The following is a 24,943-nucleotide window of genomic DNA, read 5'->3' as shown; positions in this document are numbered from 1 at the left end:
AAGTGGACACTTTGGGGTAGAGATGGTTGCAACATTCACCCTTCTATTAATCTCAGGTTTACGGCGTTCATTCGTGCACATTAACTTTGCTCTGTATGTTTCTCTTTGACCAGTGTTAGTTTCTTTAATAACTTATTGATATCCTTCTAGAATTGTTCTAACGCTAAAATGGAAATGTACCCTTTCCAAATGTTCTGTATGTAAATGTACTTGTGGTTCTATTAAGTGTAGTTTTGAAGAGCATATTATCAAATAAAGATCAGGAACCGTATGTATCAAGTGTCTCAGATTGGAGTGACAATTTAGGATCAGTTTTGCCTTAAATAGATCACAATGAATAAGATTACATGGACAAGGGGCCCTGACCCTAGCCTAGATCAACACTCCACAGAGACACTTGATAAGGACCCAGTTGAATGATTGACAATGTTCTATCCTTATCCTTGTTTACATGCAGGCAAGCGCCTACACCAGGGGGTAAGTAACCCTGTTCCTGGAGTGCCAGAAGTACTGCAGGATTTTGTTCCAACTAGGTACCACACCTGACCAACTGAGCCAATTGATCAGTTCAGTGATTGCCTAAATTCAACACACACCTGGTCTTCAGGTTAGTTAAATCAAAAACATGGAAGTGCTTGCTGCACGGAACAGGACTACATCAGATCTCACAGCTCTTGAAAAGGTGTCCCATTCATCATATCCCTCAACGCAAACTTCATTTTGGCTTTTAGATGAGCAACCTCCTGCAATATGGATTTGTATTTTCAGCCGTGAAGATCAATTCTTCATAAATAATTGACATCTGCTGTCCATGAATTTAGTCATCCATTAACATTGACAAGTTATCAAATATATCATGATGTGAACCACAATTCACTGGCCGACTTGGAGAAAAAAAATTGCTGGTGACAATATTGGTGAATGTGCTCCTGTTCTTACAGTGAGACTAAACAGATGTATACAGTAGATACTGTATAGTTGGACACTGCCTTGGGATCTTGCAGACAGAACACTGACAGACTTAACAACGGTTTTTATTGAAAACAACAAGCCAGGGTCAAGGATCATGCTATGCTGCCAGCATTTGAAGCAATCCTGGGCCACAGGTCTGGCATTCCTTGGCCACGGGTCCTGTGATGGCTGAACCTGTGAAACAGAAGACAGAAATTTAGCCCACAACAAAAATGAGATAATAGGGACAACATGCCTTTGGCCTTGCATCAGTGCAGTAACATTTCACTGTTTGTAGACCTGCCACTTACAATGTGAACTAACTATTATGTAACTCATGCATCCACAAGAAAACTCCAGACTCGATTTGACTGCATTGTCTTGATTTCAACATCCACACTTTACTTTGGTTGCTGACAAACAAAATCACTATCGTTTCCAGGTAAATTCCTATAACGTTACCTACAAAATAACCTCACATGGCATTGTAACACCAAAATATGACATGTTGCAGTCAGATTCTCTACCAATCTTTTTTAATCAATGACTGAGTGAGGACGTACACACTTCCAGGAGAAAGGTAGAGAATCACACTACCCCCATTATGTCACTATATCTAAATGTATTCCAAGGATGACCACTATCCAGTGAACACAAATGTCCCATCACTGATTGAGATTGGTCAGCCAAAATGAGACTGCCATCTCACCCACAGTGATGATTACTATACCCTTCTTCGACAACTCACCCAGCTACTGACCAGACAAAGCAAGTGCTTTTGAAGGGGGTGTCATTTATATTTAGCAATATAGAGTGTCAAAATCAACATCCAGAATTTGAAATGCACTCAAAGAAGCCCAGCCAAACATCATTATGAAGAGGCTTGAAGAACCTTCATGACTTGGTATGGGGGACCAAAAACTCAAAATCCCAACGCACCTTTCATTTCTCCTTTCACATTCACTATGACCCCTGCATTGTCTTCAAAGTAGAGAAACACGCCATCCTTTCGCCGATACGACTTCCGCTGCCGTATCACAACCGCAGGATGCACTGTGGGAAAGAGGAAGACTATCAGAATGCAGCTACCTGACAGATTATGGAAGTTATTCTGCCATAACTCGCATCTCCGCACTGTTGATTTTCTACCTTCAGTTAAACGATTGGTCTGGGACTACCACTGTGGTGAAAACACCTGTAGCTCAGTTGGTAGAGCATGGCACTTGCAACGCCAGGGTTGTGGGTTCGTTTCCCACGGGTGGCCAGTATGAAAATGTATGCACTCATAAGAGCATCTGCTAAATGACTAAAATGTAAACCGACAAGTCATTTTAAAAGAGCAATCAAATTACTATGCCAATTGTCAAACCGCCATAATCTATTAATTAGCTAGTCTCAGTTCAAGCATTATATAGTGACGTCATTCATCCTATTCTAGTAATTGAATACATAATGCAGAACACTCACCTTTTTTCTGAGTTCTGGCTTGCCTTTCTTGACGGTGGCCATGACCATGTCACCCACACCAGCAGCGGGCAGACGGTTCAGACGTCCCCTTGATGCCCTTGACAGAGATGATGTACAGGTTCTTGGCACCTGGTGAGAAAGGGGGAAGAATATGGTGAATATATGACAGATGGTTCCACTGCCCAGGCTTGATTCAAGGTACAGATCCTTGTAGGCTATTTCAAGACAAGGTTGAAATACATGAAATGTCCCATCACTGATTGAGATTGGTCAGCCAACATGAGACTGCCATCTCACCCACAGTGATGATCTTTCTATACCCTTTTCGACAACTCACCGAGCTACTGACCAGACAAAGCAAGTGCTTTTTTAAGGGATATATATATTCTAACAGATCTGAGTGTAACATACCCGTGTTGTCAGCGCAGTTGACGACAGCACCCACTGGGAGACCCAGCGAGATGCGAAACTTCGCCCCAGATGACCCACCACGTCCTGAACAAGAGAAGAGATTCAATTGAAGTAAACATTACATGGTGCTGAGACTGAAAGCACACTGCTATAATCAGGCAAAGATTATCCAAGTTGTTCCATCACGGATTGAGATTGTTCAGTACAGGTGACTGCCATCTCACCCACCAGTGATGATTACTATACCCTTCTTCGACAACTCACCCAGCTACTGACCAGACAAAGCAAGTGCTTTTGAAAGGGGTTCAACTTCACATTTAGTCATTTTCTTTTCAGATTAAAACTACTGCCAAGAACATGCAGCTACAGCACTATGTGGGAGGAATTATACAAGTCACCACACAACCAAACCATAAGGCCTCAAGATTAGGAGTGACTCCATACTTTTAATATGCAATTTAGCAGACGCTTTTATCCAAAGCGACTTAGTCATGTGTGCATACATTTTACGTATGGGTGGTCCCGGGATCGAACCCACTACCCTGGCGTTACAGGCGCCATGCTCTACCAATTGAGCTAACGTTACTGTTTGCACTACAAAAAGGCATCCCATTTTGACAGTTCTACCCCTTGTCTAATGCCCCCAACCAGGGTAGCTTGCAAATTAATTGGCCAGCTAGTTGTGAGTAGACTGCTGTAAGGTGATAGCTAGCTAGTTATTTGCATGGCCTGGGACGAGTTGGAGGAAACTAACGTTCAATTAGATTAAATCAGTAGCTTTGGTTCAATGTTTTGGAGGAAGAATCCCCCTATTTGAAGATAAAAAGCAATACACCGTGGCTCAATTTGGCTAGCAGGGGAAATCATTGAGAAGACTTCACACGTACCTACAGTAGCGAACGTTAGTCAGCCTAGGGCTTCAGCGGTGTCCATGCATGATTCGCAGTAATGCCTGCTCTTAGTCAGAGAACGCTATGCTAACAAGCACCAGTTATAACACCACTCACACAAGTTCACTTGCCACACATTTGTTGGGCATTGTACTGGAATGGCAAATGTGTTTATACGTGAGGGCTTAGAGCATACGCTCACCAGTTAATGTATTTTAGTTAACAAGCCAAAAGCTAATCAGCGGTGACAGCAAACATGGCTTCCGTAACAAGCGCCTAAAATCATCCCTTTGAATAATACTCAGTCCTTCACATTTTCAAGCCAATATGAATGACAATTATTCATAAAACGACCATTATCCAAATAACATTATTTTCCATGTTAGACATTCGGCAAACGGGTAGATGAATGTGGATATTCCTTAGCAAGTCTCTTACCTCTCTTAGACATTGCTGCAAAAGGAAAGAGGACGACGGAAAAAGGAATCATGGGATATAAAGTTCCGGAGACATACCATAGATATTTAACGTCCGGTCGATTTAGCCTATATCGCCCTCTGGTGTTGGTGACAACAGCCTACATGTGGTGGTCATAAACAACTACTAGAGCGTCTCTGCGTTCAAAATGAAAACATTGTGCAACTTCATGTGCAATTATTTGCTAATTGTCCAGTCATGAATGTAAGGTGTCACACGTGGAACATTTAAGGGGGTAAAGACCAAATCTTCTTCTTCTGTGGGTTTTATGGCGGTCTACATCCAAAAGTTGCATTGCCGCCGCCAACTGGACGGTTTGAAACCAAAATAAAATGTAAAATAAATAAATCCATACTTAAGTGATTCTAACAATCCACCCTAATAAAAATAGTACATTGCCAAAAAAAATTATAATAATCACACTTTATCTTTCTTTTAGTTCTCTCTAGTACCTGAGAAGGTGGTCGGCTTTTGCTAATATTCCATGTTACTCCTTTGCTGTGAAATCTTTCAACTCCAGGAACCGCTCTGCCGCAATCACAATGATTTCAATCTTCCTAGATCTTTTCTCCACCTTGGCAGTGCAATTTATCACGATTGCGATAAAAGCCACAAAGTCCACCTTTTTAACCTTTAAAATGTCAGGATCCTCTTGGTGTAAGACAACCCCTGCAGCCTGCAGTGAAGGCCTATCCACTACCATGGACTCTTCTGGTGCAACATTCAAACCCTCAACCCCTTTTTCACAGCTTCTGCATATGAAATGCTCTGTACAACCCTGACTTTGGCCACCTCATTCTTCTTTACCCTTGTGGGGCATTCAGAAGACGTTGCTTCATGATTCCCACCGCAATTACAACATGTCACATTTTCTTCACTTTTATAACACATAATATGATCTTTTCCACATGTTGTACATCTCGGCTTCTCCCTTCTGCAAACCCTTTCTACATGACCAAAATCTTTACAATGTTCACACTGCATTGCTCTTGGGATAAATGCTCTAACTCTGTAGTTAATATTCCCTAACCGCACTTCATTAGGGAGAGACTCCATTTCAAAAAACAGAAACTGTCAGAAACTCTTCACTTTTTCCCTATTCACCACTCGATTCATCCGACGTGCTTCAATCCCTCCAGGAATATTTGTAATCTCTTCCAAATCAATTTCCCACGAAACGCCAGATATAACCCCCTTAACGGGTGCCCTGTTCCGAAGCTACACACACAACACTTCAAACTTATCAAATCGATTAAGACACAACGTCACGTTCCTTCTGATCCGCAGAATCACTAAAAATCTAAACAACCCCACCTCTCGTGATCCTCACATCTTCACTTTACCCAGCACTCTCTCCACCAGTTTGGATAACTCAAATGGTTTCTTCAAGATTGTTACTCTGCCCAGCTGCTCCTTACTAACAAACCATACTCCTACTAGATACGAAGTGTCATTCTCTTCACTGTACCCTACTTTGCTCCGTTTTCCATTCGTCAAAACCAATTTTGTGTATAACCCTTGGATGACTGACAGGGGGCGCTGTATTGAAGACACCGCTAAGCCATCTTGGTACTCTTCAATTTTACTTTTTTAAAATATATTTTGGGAGCTATATAAAAGCATTTGTTGATGTCTACATTATTATATTTCAGACACCTTAATGCATACTTAAAAATTATATTATGTGAGCTAAACGTTTGTAAAAAAAAATATAAAAAACATTTTACTTAAATACATGTAATACTTAAATACATGTACTTTTGTCCTTGAAACATTTAATTGAAATACTGTAGAATTCCATTAATTCCTGGAGGACTGCGCCTACTAGTGAGTGCCAATATGGCTCCAAAGCCTCTCAATGGCCAATACAAAGCATTAGCAATCCAGGTTTTATATAGATTTTAGTCATTTAGCAGACGCTCTTATCCAGAGCGACTTACAGTTAGTGAGTGCATACATTTTCACACATATACACTATATATACAAAAGTATTAGTGGATTCGGCTATTTCAGCCACACCCGTTGCTGACAGGTGTTTCAAATCGAGAACACAGCCACATAGAAAAACACTGGCAGTAGAATGGCCTTACTGAAGAGCTCAATGACTTTCAACGTGGCGCAGTCATAGGATGCCACCTTTCCAACAAATCAGTTCATGCTTCACCATCTGGCAGTCCAATGGACGAATCTGGGTTTAGCGGATGCCAGGACAATGCTACCTGCAGTGGTGTAAAGTACTTAAGTAAAAATACTTGAAAGTACTACTTAAGTCGTTTTTGGGATATCTGTACTTTACTTTACTGTTTATATTTTTGACTTCTTTTACTTTGACTTCACTACATTCCTAAAGAAAATAATGTACTTTTTTACTCCATACATTTTCCCTCCATACATTTTCCCTGACACCCAAAAGTACTCATTACATTTTAAAATGCTTAGCAGGACAATAAAATGGTCTAATTCACACACTTATCAAGAGAACATCCCTGGTCATCCCTACAGCCTCTGATCTGGTGGACTCACTAAACACATGCTTTGTTAGTAAATTATGTCTGAGTGTTGGAGTGTGCCCCTGGCTATCCGTAAATAAATAAAATACAAGAAAATGATGCCATCTGGTTTGCTTTATATAAGGAATTTGAAATGATTTATACTTTTACTCTTGATACTTAAGTATATTTTATAAATTACATTTATTTTTGATACTTAAGTATATTTAAAACCAAATACTTTTAGACTTTTACTCAAGTAGTATTTTACTGGGTGACTTTCACTTTTACTTGAGTCATTTTCTATTTAGGTAACTTTACTTTTACTCAATTATAACAATTGGGTACTTTTTCCACTACTGGCTACCTGCCCGAATGCATAGTGCCAACTGTACATTTGGTGGAAGAGGAATAATGGTCTGGGGCTGTTCCAGTCAATGGAAATCTAAACACTACAGCATACAATTACATTTTCGACGATTCTATGCTTCCAGCTTTGTGGCAACAGTTTGGCGAAGGCCCTTTCCTGTTTCAGCATGACAATGCCCCGTGCACAAAGCGAGGTCTATACAGAAATGGTTTGTCGAGAAGAACTTGACTGGCCTGCACAGAACCCTGACCTCAACTCCATCAAACACCTTTGGGATGAATTGGAACGCCGACTGCGAGCCAGGCCTAATCGCTCAACATCAGTGCCCGACCTCACTAATGCTCTTGTGGCTGAATGGAAGCAAGTCCCTGCAGGAATGTTCCAACATATAGTGGAAAGCCTTCCCAGAAGAGTGAAGGCTGTTATAGCAGCAAAGGGGGGACCAACTCCATATTAATGCCCATGATTTTGCAATGAGATGTTCGCCGAACAGGTGTCCACATACTTTTGGTCATGTAGTGTACATTATTGGTGAAGACAGAGGAGAGAGGCGAAGCCTATCTTTAGTGAGAACAAAATGAAAGAGAACAGAACTACACACAAGGCGCACAATTAATTAGACACTTGCCATCAAAAAGTATCTGTATTATGAGCAAAAGCGATATTGCCTGCATATCTTTGAAGCCATTTCAGGAATTTATCTTTGTGAGAGGGAGGATAATTATAGCAGGTGTTGATAGGAAGAATAAGGATGTGGTCTGGGTGAGAGGGGAGAAGGATAGTAGAGTTGGAGTAATAGGCTAACAGTAGCAAAGGAGTGAGGATGGGGAAGACATCATGTAGGAGGGAGACATGGAGGGAGTGGATGATGTTACCTAGGAGGGAGGTTTTGGCTAGGGTGAAATAGTGATTCCTCACGAAACCCAGAGAAACAAATATTTTGGTGATTTTCACGAAATGTAGTCCATAGAATAGTCCTTTGGAGGAAGGATTGTTGACATATTTGACATTAGTATCTAAAAGCATAATTGAGAAATAATTAATCAAAGTTGGCATATTTATGACAATAGTGGAGTTGAGGCATGAGTTATTTATGTAGTGCTGTAATGATATGGGATGTAGTGAAATGAGATCACCCTTGTCCTTTGGCATGAGATTGAGAGTATTATAGCTAGCAGTTGTGAAACTGTGGAAAAATATACTTGTTCTGTCCTCACTGTGTTTCTTAACAGTTAGACAGGCAGCTTATCCCAATAAAATCCACATGGCTTTACTGGTCAAATTTGTGAACTGTGAAAACAATACAGAGAAAAAACAATGCTTTGCTTAAAAATAATGACAATACAATCTCCATGATGGAGCTACGCTAACATTACAACCACTCACTTTCAGTTATTTGAAAAGGAAATCATCTCCCAGATATCACTATTTCTAAAACAAGCCATAGAAAGTTGGTTGCAATTTCAATTTAATCCTCCAGAAACGACAGAACAAATAATGCAACAAATATTGTGGTTAAAATCAAATATACTAATTGAAAAAAAAACTTTTTTTTTTGACAAAATGTTTAAAAAAGGTATAATCTTTGTAAATTATATCATCAGTAGGACTGGTGGAGTTATATCGCACATGCAGCTAACAAAAACATATGGAAATGTCTGCTCTACCCAAAATTACAACCAAATAATTGCAGCCTTACCGCAAAAATGGTAGAGGAAAGTGGAAGGAGGAGAAAGTAAGGAACTTGTCTGTCGGCCTTGCATTAAAGAACATAATTGGTTAAGGAAAACTGTGATAAATAAAATGTATATCAGTTTCATTTAAGGACCAAAGGTTTGACAACCATCCCATATACAGTGAAGGAAAAAGTATTTGATCCCCTGCTGATTTTGTACGTTTGCCCACTGACAAAGAAATGATCAGTCTATAATTTGAATGGTAGGTTTATTTGAACAGTGACAGACAGAATAACAACAACAAAATCCAGAAAAACGCATGTAAAAAATGTTAGAAATTGATTTGCATTTTAATGAGGGAAATAAGTATTTGACCCCCTCTCAATCAGAAAGATTTCTGGCTCCCAGGTGTCTTTTATACAGGTAACGAGCTGAGATTAGGAGCACAACTCTTAAAGGGAGTGCTCCTAATCTCAGTTTGTTACCTGTATAAAAAACACCTGTCCACAGAAGCAATCAATCAATCAGATTCCAAACTCTCCACCATTGCCAAGACCAAAGAGCTCTCCAAGGATGTCAGGGACAAGATTGTAGACCTACACAAGGATGGAATGGGCTACAAGACCATCGCCAAGCAGCTTGGTGAGAAGGTGACAACAGTTGGTGCGATTAATCACAAAATGGAAGAAACACGAAATAACTGTCAATCTCCCTCGGCCTGGGGCTCCATGCAAGATCTCACCTCGTGGAGTTGCAATGATCATGAGAACGGTGAGGAATCAGCCCATAACTACACGGGAGGATCTTGTCAATGATCTCAAGGCAGCTGGGACCATAGCCACCAAGAAAACAATTGGTAACTGCAGCGCCCGCAAGGTCCCCTGCTCAAGAAAGCACATATACAGGCCCGTCTGAAGTTTGCCAATGAACATCTGAATGATTCAGAGGAGAACTGGGTGAAAGTGTTGTGGTCAGATGAGACCAAAATTGAGCTCTTTGGCATCAACTCAACTCGCCGTGTTTGGAGGAGGAGGAATGCTGCCTATGACCCCAAGAACACCATCCCCACCGTCAAACATGGAGGTGGAAACATTATGCTTTGGGTGTGTTTTTCTGCTAAGGGGACAGGACAACTTCACCGCATCAAAGGGACGATGGACGGGGCCATGTACCGTCAAATCTTGGGTGAGAACCTCCTTCCCTCAGCCAGGGCATTGAAAATGGGTCGTGGATGGGTATTCCAGCATGACAATGACCCAAAACACACGGCCAAGGCAACAAAGGAGTGGCTCAAGAAGAAGCACATTAAGGTCCTGGAGTTTCCTAGCCAGTCTCCAGACCTTAATCCCATAGAAAATCTGTGGAGGGAGCTGAAGGTTCGAGTTGCCAAACGTCAGGCTCGAAACCTTAATGACTTGGAGAAGATCTGCCAAGAGGAGTGGGACAAAATCCCTCCTGAGATGTGTGCAAACCTGGTGGCCAACTACAAGAAACGTCTGACCTCTGTGATTGCCAACAAGGGTTTTGCCACCAAGTACTAAGTCATGTTTGCAGAGAGGTCAAATACTTATTTCCCTTATTAAAATGCAAATCAATTTATAAATGTTTTACATGCGTTTTTTCTGGATTTTTTTGTTGTTATTCTGTCTCTCACTGTTCAAATAAACCTACCATTAAAATTATAGACTGATCATGTCTTTGTCAGTGGGCAACGTACAAAATCAGCAGGGGATCAAATACTTTTTTCCCTCACTGTAGATTGCAAAATAGTTGGGAAGAGATTTTGACGTACCGATCCCATGGCATAGTGTTTATGAACTGATACGCAAAACGACACCGGATTCAAAACTTAGAATCTTTCAATTTAAATTATTATATAAAATTCTTGCTACCAATATAATGTTATTTATATGGGGGATACAATCTTCCCAGCTCTGCAGATTTTGCTGCGAAGAGACAGAATAATTGGATCATTTGTTTTGGTACTGTCCATTTGTAGCTTGTTTTTGGACACAGGTCCAGGAATGGCTAAAGGATTGCAATATTTACCTGGAGCTAACCTGCAGATAGCACTACTGGGTGATCTGAAAAGTCATAGTCAATCGATCAATAACATAATAATACTATTAGCAAAAATGTTTATTTTCAATTTACAATCTGTAGAAACAATGAGAATAGAAAGGTTCAGAACTTTTGTAAGACATCACAGTACAGTTGAAATATATATGCAAATAGAAATCCTATATGGATGGTGTTAAAATATAGATGGGAGGTGTTGAATGGGATTGAAGGATGGGACTAATAACAAATAACAAGATAACTAATAATGTAGGCACGCTGTGTCCATAATAAGTGTATGGGTTGTAGGTTGGGAGCTTTTGTGAAGGAGCACAGTTAGAAAGATATGGCATATAGAAGCAAACCGGATGGACATCATGAAAATGATCGGAGAGGTTGAGAGTAGAAGAAGTTCAGGAGAAAGAACAAACAAAATGTAATTATTGTAAAATTGACTGTGTCCATAAAATGTAGATAGTGGGTATGGGCTGGAAGTAGAGGCCTAGGCGTTGTTGTTCACTAGTTTACTCCAAGGGGGGAAAGGGTGGCGGGGTTGGAAAGTAATACTTTTTTTAAAGGATATGTATGTGTATGTATGTATGTATGTGGGTGTGTACAGTGGGGAAAAAAAGTATTTAGTCAGCCACCAATTGTGCAAGTTCTCCCACTTAAAAAGATGAGAGAGGCCTGTAATTTTCATCATAGGTACACGTAAACTATGACAGACAAAATGAGAAAAAAAAATCCAAAGATTTTCTATGGAGTTGAGATCTGGAGACTGGCTAGGCCACTCCAGGACCTTGAAATGCTTCTTACGAAGCCACTCCTTCGTTGCCCGGTCGGTGTGTTTGGGATCATTGTCATGCTGAAAGACCCAGCCACGTTTCATCTTCAATGCCCTTGCTGATTGAAGGAGGTTTTCACTCAAAATCTCACGATACATGGCCCCATTAATTCTTTCCTTTACACGGATCAGTCGTCCTGGTCCCTTTGCAGAAAAACAGCCCCAAAGCATGATGTTTCCACCCCCATGCTTCACAGTAGGTATGGTGTTCTTTGGATGCAACTCAGCATTCTTTGTCCTCCAAACACGACGAGTTGAGTTTTTACCAAAAAAGTTATATTTTGGTTTCATCTGACCATATGACATTCTCCCAATCCTCTTCTGGATCATCCAAATGCACTCTAGCAAACTTCAGACGGGCCTGGACATGTACTGGCTATAGCAGGGGACACGTCTAGCACTGCAGGATTTGAGTCCTGGCGGCGTAGTGTGTTACTGATGGTGGGCTTTGTTACTTTGGTCCCAGCTCTCTGCAGGTCATTCACTAGGTCCCCCCGTGTGGTTCTGGAATTTTTGCTCACCGTTCTTGTGATCATTTTGACCCCACGGGGTGAGATCTTGCGTGGAGCCCCAGATCGAGGGAGATTATCAGTGGTCTTGTATGTCTTCCATTTCCTAATAATTGCTCCCACAGTTGATTTCTTCAAACCAAGCTGCTTACCTATTGCAGATTCAGTCTTCCCAGCCTGGTGCAGGTCTACAATTTTGTGTCTGGTGTCCTTTGACAGCTCTTTGGTCTTGGCCATAGTGGAGTTTGGAGTGTGACTTTTTGAGGTTGTGGACAGGTGTCTTTTATACTGATAACAAGTTCAAACAGGTGCCATTAATACAGGTAACGAGTGGAGGACAGAGGAGCCTCTTAAAGAAGAAGTTACAGGTCTGTGAGAGCCAGAAATCTTGCTTGTTTGTAGGTGACCAAATACTTATTTTCCACCATAATTTGCAAATAAATTCATTAAAAATCCTACAATGTGATTTTCTGGATTTTCTTTCCTCAATTTGTCTGTCATAGTTGACGTGTACCTATGATGAAAATTACAGGCCTCTCTCATCTTTTTAAGTGGGAGAACTTGCACAATTGGTGGCTGACTAAATACTTTTTTCCCCCAACTGTATGTGTGTATATGTATATGTATCTGTGTATGTATGTGTGTATGTGTATGTATATATATATATATATGTATATGTATGTATGTGTGTATATATGTATATATATATATATATATATATATATATATATATATATATTAAAACATGGGGGATTGGAAGTGATGCAGACAATTACATTGATGGAAGTTACAATCTATCTGCAATATTAAGCTGATCTACCCCCTAAAAAAACAAACAAAAAAACAGACAGTTACTTGCTAGACAGACTAGCTAGCTAGCATCTTGCAGAAAGTTATGGTTTATATAAACATCAGCTCAGTTAATTACAGACATTTACATTTATTACAGACACCCCGGACGATGCTAAGCCAATTGTGCGCCGCCCTATGGGACTCCCAATCACGGCCGGATTGTGATACAGCCTGGAATCAAACCAGGGTCTGTAGTGACGCCTCTAGCACTGAGATGCAGTGCCTTAGACTGCTGCGCCACTCGGGAGCCCAAATAATACATAAATAGTTGCTAACATACAATACAACAATATGCTGCTTTTACTTAGCTAGCTACAACACTAATGCTTAGCGAGGCATAACGGAGCTTAAAGGGGTGATACTGTTGCAGTTTTTACAGGAAGCTTGTTTGCTTGATACATTTGTTACTGTTGAAAACAGACAGCAACCACTTTCATGCAATGACAAAAACGGCCACTAGACGCCAATGCTTTTTCCAATAGGAAATAAAAAGGGAATGATAGCGGTTCTATGGCAATACCAATTGAGCCCTTATGTGTGTGAATCATTGTTTGGTATGAATTAATGTCACCCCTGGAAACTACTTATGTATTTTTTTAGCTCCATGCTCCATCTGCAAGGTTTCTATTTTGATGGGCATCCCAGTCCTCAAGCCTGAGTCGCTGACTGTGTGTGTATAGTCTCTTGTCCATTAGTCATGTGTCTTACTACACTACCTAGCCTGATGTCACTCAACCACAGCTGCTGGAATTAGTTTGGGACTGTTAAAGGCCGAGTGCACTACTTTTGTGAAATAATATTTTTTCAAAAATAAAAATGTATTATTATATATATATTTTTTATTCACATTTTTCAAGGGGTGCTGCAGCACCCTCAGCACCCCTACTTCCTGCAGCTATGAACACAATACAAACTCAGAGTCAGATGATGCAGAATCATTTTGCTGCCTCCCACAGGAAAGAAAACTAAGTTGGCTACATTGTGTTCACTTATAACCTAAATCACTTTATTTGGCTCACACACTAAATTAATGTTTCCCCTAGGATAAAATAGAGAATTTATAGGGGCATTTCTGTTGATATTGTTTTGCCAACTGACACAGAATTTCATGATTATCTATTTATCATTATACAATTTATTGTTCTTGGATTGACAAAATCTGTTGTTTAATGCTTTCAGCACTCATTCTACAACTGTATTAAGACATCTAACTGTCTACATCCTCAAATCATTTTTACCAAATTAACTTTGCCATTTTTCAATCATTTAAATGCTGTTGTCGATAATAGCTCATTGCAGTCAGTCTTTCATATGGCTTTCTCTATCTATTCAATCAGAATACTTCAAAGACTTGTGAATGAGAGACTGGCTGCCCTCCCAGTGCCCCCTCTGTCTGCCCACACCTAGACCCCCCACCCAGTGCTCTCTCTCTCTCTCTCTCTCTCTCTCTCTCTCTCTCTCTCTCTCTCTCTCTCTCTCTCTCTCTCTCTCTCTCTCTCTCTCTCTCTCTCTCTCTCTCTCTCTCTCTCTCTCTCTCTCTGTCGCTCTGCCTCTCACTTCTCTGAAGCGGGGATGTGTCGCTAGAACAGGAAATGAATGCAGACAGAAGAGGCAGGCAAGCTGAGACCGGCACACACTCAAAGAGCACTCTCCCTCACACACACACTGCCCTGAGCTCCTCCAACCAGAGCTGGAACCTTTCAGCCCCAGGTGAAAAGACAGAAAGCGGAGGAGGGGAGTGGGGGGCCGGCCAGAGGAAGAAGAAGGAGAGGGCAAGGCGGGATCAGTGAGAAGAAAAGAGTGAAAGAGAGAACAGAGCAACCTGTTATTGAGATCTGGGACTCTGCTGAAGAAACCGTGGGAGCTGGGAACACAGGCTATAGGATGGTTCTGCTGTCCTCTTGCTCCAGGTAAATTTTCTGCAAAAACCTTTTAATAGACAACTTATTTATGTGGTGATTGTTGTACCTTATCAAACCTTGTTACCCAAAAGTGTATGCTGTGTTTCTTTAAGCTATGGCAAGGGGTGGACAGATGCCTTCCCACAGAAATGTTGTTTGAAGGTTCTGTAGGGAAGTGGGACCTTTTCTTTAACAAGCCAAGTGCGAGGGCTCTTATTAGAATGTATGAAAACGTTAGATGCACAGTGTGTGACTGTTGTTTGGCTGTTGTTGTCTGTGTTTGACCAATCACATGCTTATTGAAAGGGTGAACGTTCACCATGGCTGTTGTGATTCTGTCACATGCGAATCACTCAGGAAAATTACGATTGTGTCACATGTTGATCTCTGAGAATGATCTTGTGTTGTTGGGTCAACACCCCAGTGGTCATGATTCATATCCATATATAAATATTCACTTTCAGGTTACATTTTCCATCGCTTCCTGTGGCTAATCTCAGCCTTTGATTTTACGACAGCCATACATTCAGAGATAGTATAGGTGTCCCTTTATATTCCTCTCTTTCTCTGCTTTGTGTGTTGTTGAGTGTGTTGTTGAGTGTGTTGTTGAGTGTGTTGTTGGGTGTGTTTACAGGACAGGAACATATAGAGTGTATGTGTCCCTGTAGCGCTCAAACTACATTCCTGCCCCTGCCTGGTTGAGGTGTGTGTGGAGGGAAAGAGGGGAGTACCGCGGGATCTTAATTTGTATCCCTCTTTTGTTGCTGAGAGTTTTCCTGCACTGCAGGAAATGCAGATGAGCTTTACATACATTCACTGAAAACACACACTCTTACACAAGGTTGTTTTAACAGTATTGGACTTTTCATGTAGCCTACTTTTGGCCAGCTAATAGCATAACCACAGATCAGGCAACATTATGGACTAAACATTCAAATCCTGTTGCTGCAGGATTCATTTGCTGTGACAATATAGGTCAAATAAAGATCCTACATATGTACAGGGCACATTCCAGCAGATCCACCCTCTCTCCTACTGAGACACTTCTCTGTCTCTCAAATACACACTCCAACACCACCACCTTGTTCAGGTGTTTTGGTGAATTTTAGAATGGCAGAAATGAACCATTGGTTCATATTGGTTATGTGACTACATTGTGGTTGCGTTAACCACCATCACTGTTTTTCTCCTGAATCCTTAACGCTCTAAGATTATGTGCCATTGTTCTGCCTTGAGCTCAGCATACCATGATTGAAAGGTTAAGAAAATTAGAGAATAGAGAGCAGTGCTAAATTTGGAATGAGGTTTAGTGTCGAGGCCTGGGAGTGTGGAGCACCACAGTTCAGAGGTGTCCCACATTTGCAGGGGTAAGCTAAGCAGCACAGCCTGACTCTTTTCCATCCTGGACATCCTGCCTGGAACCAGAGACACTGAGCGAGGTCAAAGGGAGCCCAACCAGAGGAAAAAGAGAGGTTTCCGTATTTAAACACAGGCTGAATGGGATCTGCCTCCTCCAATTGTTCTCCCTTTTCACCAGCCCTTTTGAGTTGGAGGGTGTTCCTCACTAGCACAGATACCAACCCAGCAAACAGAGGATGTTCGTTAAGTGTTAGATATTTGTTATTTCATGTTCTTGTAAGGTTTTGAGCCAATGTTAAAACATTAACACTACAACAGGCACTTTCTGAACACAAAAAGTCTACAATCACACTTGATAAAGTTGTGAAAACATTGTACATTGCAAGTAATAAATGCATGTGTGCGATGTCCATTGAAACGGTACAGTGAAAGGCAAGAACAATGTACAAAATCTGTTCTGAAAACATTTTATAAACATTTTGGGAACGTTTTGATACCCCCCAAAAGTTGTTTGCCTGGATTGGAACTATTTTCTGACTTGCACTGACATGATGAATCACTGCATTGAGCATATCTATCATTCTTCTCTCTTTCTCTCTTTCCCAGAGGGAGGGAGTCACTGAAATGTTCTCAAGTCGTCAAACAGGTTATTTTGATCTACAAAAGCGCCCTGGTTCAAGCCTATGAACATTTTCACAAAGCCCTATTTGTTATGTCATGTTATGAGATATTGATACATGAGCAGTGAGCTTGGCACTGTGAGTTTGTGTGGCTTTATCTCTGGAGCCGGGCTAGCGCTCCCTTCTTGGGTTTCTGTTCCTTTGGTAAACCACAGGATTGCCATTCTGGTGGGCCAGCTCCCTCCCTCTGTTCAGTGTAGAAGCGGTGGCTGGGCTGTTCCGCTCTCTCTGTCTCCTCCCTCTGCTCTGTCAGGCTGTGGTGGTTCTACCCTCTGCAGAGGACCCACTCTGCTATTCGGGCATGCTGGAGCAGGTTGTCAGAGATATAGGGAGGTTGGCTCGCTGCTTCAGATGTAGGTCTGACTGAACAGATATTCCACAAAACTTCCCCAAGGCCTAAAAATGACTATGGAATGATGTAGGTTATTCAATTGAAATGCATTGCCTTGCACTGGAGGTCCATCTAATAAGTCATCCAGTCTGTTAACCAGTTTTGTTGTTAGGGTGGATGTGAGTGATGGGAGTGGCTTACAGGTTCTATGCAGAGGTGAAGCTGGAAGGGGCCAGTGTTTACACTGTAAAGAGAGATAAAGGGAATAGTCGGCCACCATGATTTTTTCTCTCTTCACCTTCTCTATCTTTCTCCCCTCTCTCTCTTTCTCTCTAAACCCTCTTTCTCTCATTTACCCTTTATCTAAATTCTCTCATCTCTCTTTCCTCCCACTGTAGCGACAGAAACAGAAAGGATATATCACATGACTAGTCCTGCCTTGTCCCCTCTCCCTCCCCAGAGTTATTTCTGATAGTCAGTCCTTCGTCACTGGTTAATACCTGAGCAGTGAGCACATCCGATCACATAGTAGAATCAGGTTGGACCAGAAATACAGACCAGACACGATGTAGCAATAGCAGACGTGCTCCATGGATTGTTCCACTGGTATATGAGAATTGGTCAAGCTGCACTGTGTTGTTCTAAGAGAAGTTGGTGCATAAGACAAATCTATTGAGAGGAGACACCTGTAAAAGAACATGCTGTATGCTATGTAGTGTTAAAATACACTGTAATTATGTTTGACTACTGGTATATTGGGCCTGCACACAATGGCAAACATAATGCAGAGTGTCAGTCATTAGTAATAATGAAGAAAGCCATTAAATCTACCTGGTTTCTATGACGACATGTTTTGACTGCTCTAAGTTGGCCTTGAGGTGGGAGGTCAACTCGTTCTCACTTTGACAAGTCACGCTAAGCTACTCTTAAACAAGACCAAAACAGGTTATTATTAAATTCACAAATGTCAGAATAGAAATGGCATTTTCTAAATGTTTGTGAGGTCTGTTTATGCACACGTGTGTGCGTGCATTGTATGTGCATGCATGTGACCTTTCAGCTGATCTAAGGTCAGTTTTGACCCCTAAGGATTACAGTTAGTACTAGGGTATTAGTGTAGGGTATGCTGCTCCCAGATCTGTGATGAGGGACGATTTCCATCGCAAGCACATCCTGTTTCATGATGTCTGGCCCGCCATGGACTGGTCGGTGTTATGATATATTTTGGCATGTTGTTGAGAACAACACTCCTTCTTCCTGCTTCTCTCTTTGTGTACGCCCCAGCCCAGCCAGCCCAAAGAGAGGAAGGAACTACCACTAAACTGTCACGCTCGCAAATCAAGCAATGCAGATATTCATTAAAGTCCTGAAAATAAGGCTTATCCAAATGATTGACTGGGACAAACAAACACGCAGAGAGGAGAGACAGAAGGTATTTATAGGATGTTTAAAGCTTAGGAAAGGCTTCCGGCGCTGTGATTTTTCACCAATCTGTGACATATCTGTAATATTTACAGTGACCAGCACCATGAAAATATAATTCTCTACCAAATGACATCATACTCTACCAAACTAGTTATTTAGTGTAACAAGAGGTGACTACGCTTGTGCGATGAGTAACCTTGCCAGAGACCTGAATACTTACATTGGCTCCCCAAGCTAATGCCTAGGGTTTAGCTTAACAGGCTACCACAATCTTGGGGCATAGTCAGAACAATCGTTTAGGGAAAGCTAAAAGTGAACATATGACATGTTCAGCTTTTTTCATGACTGGAACACTTGTCCATTTTAGGGCTTAAAATAGTACATTTTAAGCCCTAGAATGGACATGCATATCAACCAACTTCCTTAAAGGACTTATATAAAACTTCTAAATGGAGAAGAGCATTATCATGACATGTCATTTCCACATGTGGCACTGTCACGCTGGATTGACAGATGTACAGATGTGTCACGAGCAGTGATCTATGTGGTGTCATAATATGGAGCTATAGGGGGTTGACTATTATATCTACTGGTAGTGTGTGTGTGGCCACTTGGCAGCTGGGTAATCTTTGAAGTTCAATATTATCTGTTGACAATGGGCGTGGGTCGTGGCCATCGAGAGATCTGCCGTGTTTGCTGAACACCACACTGAGGGTGTGTACATTCTGTAGTGTTGGTGCTTCAAGTGGAACGACCTAATGTACACATTCCCATGTACAGTTATATACTAGCATTTGATAGTGACAAGATCATGTGTACTGCAATATGTATATGTTTACAAACATGAAGATGTATATGTACAGAACATACCGTATATTTACAAGAATAGTAAGGTAATGCAATACTTTTGTAAAGTATGAGTAATGTAGTAAACTGTTTTGTTTTGTTTTATTTTGTTCCCTTTAGGAGGGCTGCAGTGGAGCCTTGACCGACCTTGAGGGAAAGGGAGGGGGTGGGTGACCACTGCCGACACTGCCACAGCCACCACGCTGCCATTATGTCTTCCTTGGTGTGCAGCATGGGGCTGGTGCTGGTAGAGTTTGAGTACGAGTACACGGGCCGCGACGGGGGCCTGGTGTCCATCAAGCCCAACGAACGGTACATCCTGCTGGCCAAGACCAACGACCACTGGTGGCACGTGCGCAAGAACGAGCATGCAAGGCCCTTCTATATACCTGCTAAATACGTCAAGGAGCTCCCTGCAGAGTTCCCATCCCCGCTGGACTTTGCTGACCCGCCCAGTACCGATTTGGTCCCAGTTCCGGTTCCTGTGCCAGTGCCAGTGCCAGTCCCAAAGCACTCCGTACCAGACCGGGCAGAAACGAGGGCGGGAGATGAGGTGACTATCCGCCTCCGCTCCCCAAAGAGACATAAGAAGACTGAGCACCGCATGTCCACATTCGGCGTACCCTTAGAATTCCACGACCCGCCCCCCGTGGCTTTCAAGCGCGGCGGGCTTAACGATTCGCTGCCGGGCCTTCACTCCTATGTTGCCCCTGAGGTTCCCTTAACAGCCAACGATAGTGCCAAACACAAGAAGCAATTAAGCCTGGCTTCCGGTGTGCTCTTCGGCTCCTCCCACACCCTGTCGGTGGAGGAGCCTCTCTCCTGAACCCCCGAGCCCCCAGCTTCAGCCCAGCTGACCCCCTCCACCAGCCCTCCCAGGCCATCCCAGTAGAGACACCAATCATTCCTGATGCCGAGGTCACCGGTGGCGGGATTTCCCACCAGGAACCTCTGAAAGAGCCGGAATCTCCTCTGGTGCTAGAGGAGGGAGAAGAAGAGAAATCTAGTGTGGAGCCTGAGGACGAATCGAAGGAGAATATTTATGAATCCATATTGGACCTGAAGCTGGATGAATCCCCTATAATATTGGAGACGGCCCCGACTGTGAGTCCTGCTGCTGTGGCTGTGGCTGAACCTACACCTGTTATCGCTCCCACTTCTCCATCTCCAACACAGACACAGGTAAAAATTATTATCTGTAAAAGTAGTTGTAAGTAGTGAACCTGCAGTGCGGTTTGCCTTTTTGATCGCATTGGGGCCACAGTCTTGCCTCCACACTATGTATGTGCCTATGAAAGGATAACTGTTGATTAAAGGTGAGGCCCTTCATTACGTGGGGCTTTTATGGGGCCTTTTACAGTTCATAGAGTACTAGTATGCCATGAAGTTTAATATCTGGCAGGCCCTTCCATAGGAAATGGCTAGTTATTATAGGATACTTGTTGGATTAGTCTGTATGGTAAACTGCAGCTGTCTTATGAATACATTGTTTAGAAAATATCACGTTTTCATATTGTGAGGCTCCACCGGTCAGACATAAAAATGAAAAATATGACCTCCTTTTGTGGCAGTTGCTCCATACCGTCTGTCTCAAGGAAGTAAGAATGGGAGGAAGGGTGGGGGAGTTGTCCATCGAGCTATACAGCAAGGCAGACAGATAGACAGACACTCACCGGCTTTGTACATAGCAATTACCGAGACCAAACAAATAGTTGGAATAGCATATCAAGTCAGACAATTAACACTGTGGGCAGGGTGCAGAAGAACCTGTTCACAGATGGTGGATATTTTCTTTCCTCTATTGCTTAAGATTCCACAGGGAGGCACTGTCTGCAACTAAATGTTGTTGAGGAAATCAAGGTTGTTCCTGGCAACATCCACATATTCAGCTTCTACCCCCCAAGCCAAACGACTGCTAAATAGTTAGTTAAATAGTTAACCAAATAGCTACCCGGACTATCTGCATTGACACTTTTTGCACTAACTTTTTAGACTCATCACATGCGCTGCTGCTACTGTTTATATCTGGTACTTTATTCCCAGTTATATGTACATACACTACATGACCAAATGTATGTGGAAACTCATTCCAATATCACAGGCATTAATATGGAGTTGGTCCCGTCTTTGCTGCTATAACAGCCTCCACTTTTCTGGAAAGTCTTTCCACTAGATGTTGGAACATTGCTGCGGGGACTTGCTTCCGTTCAGCCACAAGAGCATTAGTGAGGTCGGGCACTGATGTTGGGCGATTAGGCATGGCTCGCAGTCGGTGTTCCAATTCATCAAATGTGTTTGATGGGGTTGAGGTCAGGGCTCTGTGCAGGCCAGTCAAGTTCTTCCACACCAATCTCGACAAACCATTTCTGTATGGACCTCGCTTTGTGCACAGGGGTATTGTCATGCTGAAACAGGAAAGGGCCTTCCCCAAACTGTTGCCACAAAGTTGGAATCATAGAATCATCTAGAATGTCATTGTATGCAGTAGCGTTAAGATTTCCCTTCACTGGAGTTAAGGGGCCTAGCCCGACCCATGAAAAACAGCCCCAGATCATTATTCCTCTTCCACCAAACTTTACAGTTTGCACTATGCATTGGGGCATGTAGGGTTCTTCTGGCATCCGTCAAACCCAGATTCGTCTGTCGGACTGCCAGATGGTGAAGCGTGATTCATCACTCCAGAGAACGCGTTTCCACCGCTCCAGATTCCAATGGCGGCGAGCTTTACACCACTCCAGCCCGCGCTTGGCATTGCGCGTGGTGATCTTAGGCTTATGTGCGGCTGCTCGAGCCATGGAAACCCATTTCATGAAGCTCCCGACAAACAGTTATTGTGCTGACGTTGCTTCCAGAGGCAGTTTAGAACTCGGTTGCTTCCAGAGTGAGTTTGGAACTCTGTTGCTTCCAGAGGCAGTTTGGAACTCGGAAGTCAGTGTTGCAACTGAGGACAGTTGACCGGGGCAACTCTAGCAGGGCAGAAATTTGACGAACTGACTTGTTGGAAAGGTGGCATCCTATGACGGTGCCAGATTGAAAGTCACTGAGCGCTACAGTAAGGCCATTCTACTGCCAATGTTTGTCTATGGAGATTGCATGGCTGTGTGCTCAATTTTATACACCTGTCAGCAAGACCAAACACCTGTCAGCTCAAATAGCCAAATCCAATAACTTGAAGGGGTGTCCACATACTTTTGTATATATAGTGTATCTACCTCAATTACCTCGTACCCCTGAACATCGACTCGGTACTGGTACCCCGTGTATATAGGCAAGTTATTGTTACTCACTGTGTATTTTATTATTACTTTTATTATTACATATTTTACTTTTCTATTATTTCTCTATTTTCTTTCTCTCTGCATTGTTGGGGAGGGCCCATAAATAAGCATTTCACTGTTAGTCTACACCTGTTGTTCGAAGCATGTGACGAATGCAATTAAATATTCAAGTTTAAACTTCAGGAAGAGATTTGTTCACAGTATTTCTGTTGACTTTTTCACTGAAAGTTGCAGTCAACTGATTCGTTGAACAGGTTGACAACTTCTCAGGAGACTATATCTATAGTTCAGTCTTGAATCTGTGACTCCTCAATTGCCAATAGTGGTGAAGGAAGTGTGTTCAAAAGAAAAGAGCAGGAATACAATGGTGACCAGCATGAGCCAATATGGTCAGTGACAACACACACAATGTCCAGTCGACAGAAAAGTCAGGAGAAACACTTGAGGTTCTGTCTGCTAGCGTTAGTCATGAGGTTGTGGCCAGTCCGTTTAATCATTTGGTCACAGAGTTAATGAAATAGGGATGCCAGAGGAAACAATGGAAGACAAAGGAAAAGAGGGTCAGTTTACAGGGCGGCACTGCCAAGGTGACGTCAACGGAGGATATGGGTGCTTTTTTGAGCCGTGGTGGCAGGAAGTGGTGAGTTAGACTCCAGAGGATGAGGGGAATCAATCCAGGACACTTTTCAACTTTTCAAGCAATATGAAAATGTAAAAGTTATCTGCTTATACCACTTACACTCAGTGATTTAAAGAGCTGTAAAAAGTGCATGAACAGGTTTTTAGGTCAGATAGAGTGCTAGGAAAATGATAGGCGAGACGAGAGGGATTAGGTGGGATCTAGATCAGGGTTGCTCGATGGGCGATTCCACGCCAGCGGGGGTGGAAAAATATTTTTTGTATCTCCGATTGTTTTGGCAGATCTCATATAAAAACTTAATTGGGAGGAAAGATGTTTGACATGCTTTTTACATTTGAATCACAAACCATTTTTTAGAAAATCATGATGAAAGTGGCCATTTTAGGCCCTTTTTAGACCTATTCATGCCTCCTGTAAGACCCTATGATCCGTGAACCGTACATGATACAGACAACATCTTGGTGTCATTATACTCCTTATAGTGTTCTCTCAAACATGGAGTATATCTAGATTCCGAAATACTGTTTTTCACATGCATTTCTTCAACATTAAAAATATTTAATATGAATATCTCAAAACTACCCTTTTTGATTTTGCTTTATTTTTAGTTACATTCTTTTGGAATGATATACTCTTCAAACACGTCAAATTTGCAGAGTGGGCTTTCTGCTACTTTTAATTATATGACCAATTTTATACATAGAAATTGACGCTATAGGTCATTAACCAATCACAACCCTCCTTTAGGATTGCACATTCAGCAAATCACCAGCAGATGGTGTTCCCTTTGAATCCATTTCCCATCCACTGTGTTGGTGGTGATCATAAAATGTATCATAACTTCAGAATTAGCAGAGAGCCCACTCTGAAATGGTGATGTACTTGTAGAATATATGTCCTAAAATGAACAAAATAAAAAAGGGTAGTTTTGAGATATTAATATTAATATTTGTAATGTTGAATACATTTTCTTTAAAAAAATCAGAATCTAGACATATTCTATATGTTAGAGCACACTATAAGGAATATAATGACACCAAGATGTTGTCTGTATCATGTACGGTTCACAGATACTAAGGTCTTACAGGAGGCATGTATAGGTCTAAAAAGGGCCTAAAATTGCCAATTTCATCATGATTTTCAAAAAAAATAGTTGGTGATACAAATGTAAAAAGCATGTTAAAAATCCTTCCTCCCAATGAAGTTCCTATGTGAGAATTGCCAGAACAATCTGAGATACCCAAAATATTTTCCACTCATGCTGGTGTGGAATCACCCCAATCCACTACTGGGGGGCCTCCCAGTGGTGCACATTTTTGTTTTAGCCCAGCAAGAACACACCTGATTCTACTAGTCAACAGCTTTGGAGATTGTTGCTTGTACTGTTTACATTGGCCTACCTGGTACACGTTATTAAATAAGTTATAAGCTATCCTGAATCACCACTTTACATGAACTGCAGAGTTGATATGTATTGCACCGTAGTCTA

At 41.9% G+C, this 24,943-nt stretch overlaps 1 protein-coding gene and 1 pseudogene across 1 annotated transcript; one reads left to right on the top strand and one right to left on the bottom strand.

The window, feature by feature from the left end:
* Positions 1–1,018: 1,018 nt before the first annotated feature.
* LOC123488338 lies at positions 1,019–4,244 on the bottom strand (annotated as a pseudogene).
* A 10,378-nt stretch (positions 4,245–14,622) lies between these two features.
* On the top strand, positions 14,623–20,362 carry LOC123488343 (rho GTPase-activating protein 27-like). The gene is made up of 2 exons (XM_045219252.1): positions 14,623–14,904; positions 19,657–20,362. The coding sequence occupies exon 2, from the start codon at positions 19,748–19,750 to the stop codon at positions 20,360–20,362; it is 615 nt and encodes a 204-aa protein (XP_045075187.1). The 5' UTR covers positions 14,623–14,904; positions 19,657–19,747.
* Positions 20,363–24,943: the final 4,581 nt, after the last annotated feature.

Source organism: Coregonus clupeaformis, unplaced genomic scaffold (assembly GCF_020615455.1).
Source record: "Coregonus clupeaformis isolate EN_2021a unplaced genomic scaffold, ASM2061545v1 scaf2195, whole genome shotgun sequence".
NCBI classification, from domain to species: domain Eukaryota; kingdom Metazoa; phylum Chordata; class Actinopteri; order Salmoniformes; family Salmonidae; genus Coregonus; species Coregonus clupeaformis.
This window is presented reverse-complemented; position numbering and strand designations above follow the sequence as displayed.